The sequence below is a fragment of the Triticum dicoccoides genome, chromosome 3B, assembly GCF_002162155.2.
Source record: "Triticum dicoccoides isolate Atlit2015 ecotype Zavitan chromosome 3B, WEW_v2.0, whole genome shotgun sequence".
NCBI classification, from domain to species: domain Eukaryota; kingdom Viridiplantae; phylum Streptophyta; class Magnoliopsida; order Poales; family Poaceae; genus Triticum; species Triticum dicoccoides.
Genome location: NC_041385.1, coordinates 542,077,946 through 542,082,901, shown reverse-complemented (window position 1 = coordinate 542,082,901; position 4,956 = coordinate 542,077,946). Strand labels below are relative to the sequence as shown.

The 4,956-nt window shown below is 43.7% G+C and overlaps 1 protein-coding gene across 2 annotated transcripts; it reads left to right on the top strand.

The window, feature by feature from the left end:
• The first annotated feature begins 417 nt into the window (after positions 1 to 417).
• LOC119276978 (fe-S cluster assembly factor HCF101, chloroplastic) lies at positions 418 to 4,458 on the top strand. 2 transcript variants are annotated; one of them, XM_037558162.1, is made up of 15 exons: positions 418 to 609; positions 690 to 809; positions 1,025 to 1,167; positions 1,255 to 1,305; positions 1,556 to 1,711; positions 1,787 to 1,930; positions 2,010 to 2,152; positions 2,331 to 2,400; positions 2,496 to 2,591; positions 2,683 to 2,772; positions 2,862 to 2,915; positions 2,995 to 3,118; positions 3,284 to 3,408; positions 3,878 to 4,000; positions 4,159 to 4,458. In XM_037558162.1, the coding sequence occupies exons 1-15, from the start codon at positions 519 to 521 to the stop codon at positions 4,240 to 4,242; spliced, it is 1,614 nt and encodes a 537-aa protein (XP_037414059.1). In that variant the 5' UTR covers positions 418 to 518; the 3' UTR covers positions 4,243 to 4,458. The 2 variants fall into 2 exon arrangements, with proteins under 2 accessions (XP_037414059.1, XP_037414057.1); XM_037558160.1 differs by having other exon boundaries at positions 687 to 809.
• The last annotated feature ends 498 nt before the right edge of the window (positions 4,459 to 4,956 follow it).

Below are 4,956 nucleotides of genomic sequence, written 5' to 3'. Positions count from 1 at the left end.
GAACTTCACTCCTCATTAAGAAGAACAACGACGAACAGTGACTGCGTGATTCATGAAATGAAATGATGATTGAGGGCGGTGGTGGAAAGAAAGGGGGAGTTGCTGGGTTGTACGTTCGCGAGGTCTGATATGGGAGCGAACATGTCTAGAATATGACATAGCTGATGGATCTGCGCGGCTCGTGTAGATCAATCGGACGGACGAGACAACATACGTCTTGAATCTCTAAAAATCAGACGTCATATTTTTAGTGATTCCGTAGTATTTATCTCACATGACACTCATAAAATAGCATCATGTGCTCCGACACTCTAACGGGAAGAGTATCTTGTGGGAGCCACTCGTCAGTGGCCGTGTCACTACGAGGCAGCTCTTGCTTGCGCTGCTACTGATCTTTAAGCCACGAGGCAAACCAAATCCACACAACCAGCGGCCCAAAGACGGCCACTCCCTCCCCCGTTCCGCCTTCATCATCCATCCCATTGACACTTCCTCGCCGCGCGTTCTCGCCGGCGGAGATGGCGGCAATGCGGACCCTCCACACCGCGCCGGCCTCCTTCATCGTGCCGCCCGCTCCTCATCTCGTCTCCCCGACTCCAACTCCAAGAGGTGAGGCCGCCCTCGTCCCCCGTGAATGAATCGATAGATGATGTCTCAGCTCTCATGAATCATACATCCACATGCAGCAGCTGCCCTGCCAGCGAAGGCTCCTCCTGCCGCGGCTGCAACTATCCAGTCGCATGCCCGGCCCCCCTTGTCGCCGCGCGTGGGCCGTCGCCGGTCGTGCGCGAGAGCCGCGTCGTCCAGCGGTAACTTCAAATCCTCCCGAGCTTTTGCATGTTTCGCCATCGCAGCCGTAGTAGTAGCAGTAGCAGCAGCAGCAGCAGTCGCAGAATTCCTGGCGACTCTGAATTTATGCACTGGCCTGTGCCTGTTGCTGGGCTTAGTGCCCTGCTAACTGAAGATATATGTGTGTGTGTGTATGTAACTTCTGTATGCTCCGGTGTCTGTATAATTTCCCCAGCTGGTGCGGTGGTCGCGTCAGTGGAGGATGCCAAGAGGGACGTGCTCATCGCGCTCTCCCAGATTATCGATCCTGATTTCGGCACGGACATCGTCTCGTGTGGGTTCATCAAGGATTTGGAGATCAGTGAAACTTTAGAGGAGGTAAAAGGGCACTTCCTGATCGAATGAGATGCGACAGTGATTAACCGGCATTGCCTGGGATTTACCCATTAGTTTGACTGTCTTCAGGTCTCGTTTCGTGTGGAGCTGACGACTCCTGCATGCCCAGTCAAGGACATGGTGAGGCAGTTCTCGTGTTCAGCTATCTGATTATTCGCTGTCTGATCATTTCATGGCATAAGTCAGTGCCAACATCTCAACGACCACTTATGTCAGCTATGCCTCAATTGCTATGCATCGGTAGATCTGCACTTGAACCGTGTATCTGCTATTTAAAAGTGCTGTGCAATGAACTTGTCTGATAACATTGCATCTGTATTATCCTTCCAAGGAATGGCTTTGCCTAAAACTCTGAATTTGTGCTGTACAGTTCGAAGAAAAGGCAAATGAGGTCGTTGCAGCACTTCCGTGGGTTAAGAAGGTCAATGTTGCAATGTCTGCACAACCTGCACAACCAGTATATGCAGGGGACCTCCCAGAAGGACTAAAGAAAATTTCAAACATCATAGCAGTCTCAAGTTGCAAGGCAAGACTTGGTACTCCTGCACACATCGAACGATACCTTAAAAATTGCTTTTAGTGACCGTTTTCACGTCTCCAGGGAGGAGTTGGAAAATCTACAGTCGCGGTGAATCTTGCATACACCTTAGCTGGTATGGGGGCCAGGGTTGGGATTTTCGATGCCGATGTCTTTGGTCCAAGCTTACCAAATATGGTTTCTCCAGAGAACCGGCTGCTAGTGGTGGTAAGCCTGATGGTTGGATCTTTATGTTAACATGGAATTTAGTGTTTGCACTAATAATGGTAAACAGACTTACCTTTAGAACCCAGAAAGCAAAAGTATTCTTCCGACCGAGTATTTGGGAGTCAAATTGGTGTCTTTTGGCTTTGCTGGACAAGGAAGAGCGATCATGCGAGGTCCAATGGTTTCAGGAGTCATTAATCAGTTGCTGACCACGACTGACTGGTATGCAAAGCCAACAGTTGATCCCTGTCTAAAGCCATCAGATGCACATGACATTTTTTTTTTGATGAAACACATGACATATTTAATAGCCATACTTCCAGCTACTACGTATATACCAAACAGTTTTTTAATTTACCTCTAAATAAAAGAACTTGAAACTGTTGTTTATTGCATGAAGGGGCGAACTTGACTATCTTGTCATTGATATGCCTCCCGGAACAGGCGATATACACTTAACACTCTGTCAGGTGGTTCTCTAGCAACTTTGCTGTGCATATTATATATCCTAGTGAAGCGAATCATACTGAAAGCATCTCGAAGTATAACACGTCCGAAACACCAGGTAGCTCCGTTGACTGCAGCTGTGATTGTTACTACCCCTCAGAAGCTGGCTTTTATTGATGTTGCAAAGGGTGTTAGGATGTTCTCTAAGCTGAAGGTGTGTAATCTTGCACAACACGCTGCATGAATAGCCTAATTTGACAAGTATTCTTCCATTGACTTGTCTCTGCACCTCTTCTGTTGCCAAGGTTCCATGTGTTGCAGTTGTTGAGAACATGTGCTACTTTGATGCTGACGAAAAGCGCTATTACCCATTTGGAAAAGGTTCTGGAGCTCAGGCAAGACAAATACGTATTAACTAATATTTTGTAGCACATTTCTCTTGAATAGCTATTGAGTTTCTTCGACAATGCAATTACTCTTTCAGGTTGTGCAGCAGTTTGGAATACCTAACCTCTTTGATTTGCCAATACGGCCAACTGTAAGTCCAAAAAGAAAAAAGATCCTGCTTGCACTTGGCTAAACATGAACGTGGAAATTATAGTTTGGTAATTTTACAGCTTTCGTCTTCTGGAGATACTGGCATTCCTGAAGTAGTGTCTGATCCCCAAGGGGACGTTGCCAAGATATTTCAGAATCTTGGAGTATGTGTTGTTCAACAATGTGCTAAAATTAGACAACAAGGTAAATTAAAAGCTCCAGAAGTAACAGAATATAACATATGTGCACTAACTTGACATGAAAAAGAAAACATATAAAAGTGTTGGTACAACCTTGTTTTGCATGTGTTGCATTATAAAACATACTTCTCGTTAATGTTGTGTTAAAATTGTTGTTGTTTATTTTCAGTTTCAACAGCAGTGTCCTACGATAGATCAATTAGAGCAATCAGAGTGAAAGTACCAGATTCAGATGAGGAGTTCTTCTTGCACCCAGCAACAGTCCGACGGAACGACCGATCTGCTCAAAGTGTGGTGTGTATGCCCTTCCCTTATGATGTGTTGGATATATATTTACAGTATCATGCACAGAGTCCAAAAGCTTAATACAGTTCTCTTTTCAGAAAACTAAGTCATGCACCGTCATTTTTCTCTTTTCATCTCAGAAACATATTTAATGGTTTCCTTTTCTCGAACATCTAAATGTGTGTTATTTTGTACTATTAGAAAAGGGCACTGGGATAGCACAAGTCTTACAGCCAAACCAGGAAAAGACCGGAACTAAAAGAAAGAAAGAACTAAACAAAAATTAGCAGCCTACAAAACCAAACGTAGAACAAAAGACCAAAAAAAAAAACTGTACAGCTACCCTACAGTGCTCAAGATTGTATATCTGGAGGACTGGCGTGCGAGGCAGTCTGCACAGAACCTTCGCGCCGGCTGTCCTCATTGTTCTCTATTTCATGGCTTATTAGTTTAGATACTAAGTAGTTCTTTTTTGCAGGACGAATGGACTGGAGAGCAGAAAGTACAGTATGGCGATGTACCTGAAGACATCGAGCCTGAAGAGATACGGCCGATGGGCAACTATGCTGTTTCTATAACTTGGCCTGATGGATTTAGTCAGGTATATGACACACAAAATTAGATTCATCTCCTGTTAATGTTTATGATAATTTAAGAGTACAGCAAAGTTAAGGGATACATCTAGATGACGCTAACATATTTCTGAAAAAATGAAACACATGCAAGACCTAAAATGCATATGCATCTGATGCTTTGCAGATAGCACCTTATGATCAACTGGATATGCTTGAGAGGTTAGTGGATGTTCCTCTTCCAGCAACAGCTGCAGTGGCCTCTTCGTGATATAGTAGAGATAATGTTCAGCCATCAAGGACAAAGAAAGAAAAAACTTTATGATTCAATAGGCTCAAGGAGTTTCTAGGCCTACAGCGAATTTTGTGTGATTGTTATAACAGTGTAGAAAAAGCAATGTTTATTCAAATATGAAATTAAGATGTTTGTCTTCTTACGTACAGATCGCTTATGTGCTCTGAAATCTGAAACCATGGTTTCTGTGAACTTAAGTGCTCATAGACAGTATATTTCAGTTGGATTCAGAATATGCGATATTTTTTAGACATGAACACCTATCTCACTTTTTCAGTGCAGAACTACCCAAAGAAGACAAGGGTTTAGCATGTCATTATGTGGCCAGCCCCTTGGAAGGAATTATGAGCTTAATAGTTCATATAACCTACCATCTGAGCTTGAAAGCATTCAAAGTTGTAAATCCTCATGTCTTTACAGTAAGGTTATATGGCGGCCGGTTAAACACTCTTAATAGTTCAACAAGGAGAAGAAAGGAAAGGGATACAGTAATAGAAACAGAGACGACAAATTGACGTGTTCACCACCCACGGCCTACATGTCACAAATGCCCAAACGACGTGCAAGAGACGGCCGAAAGAGTTGCGGATGAATTTCTTACATCACTCTAGTTTCTTCTTAAAAAACAACCCCAGTTGAAAACAAGAAACTTAATTTTTGTTCCTTCTTCACTTGACCGGCCGCCATATT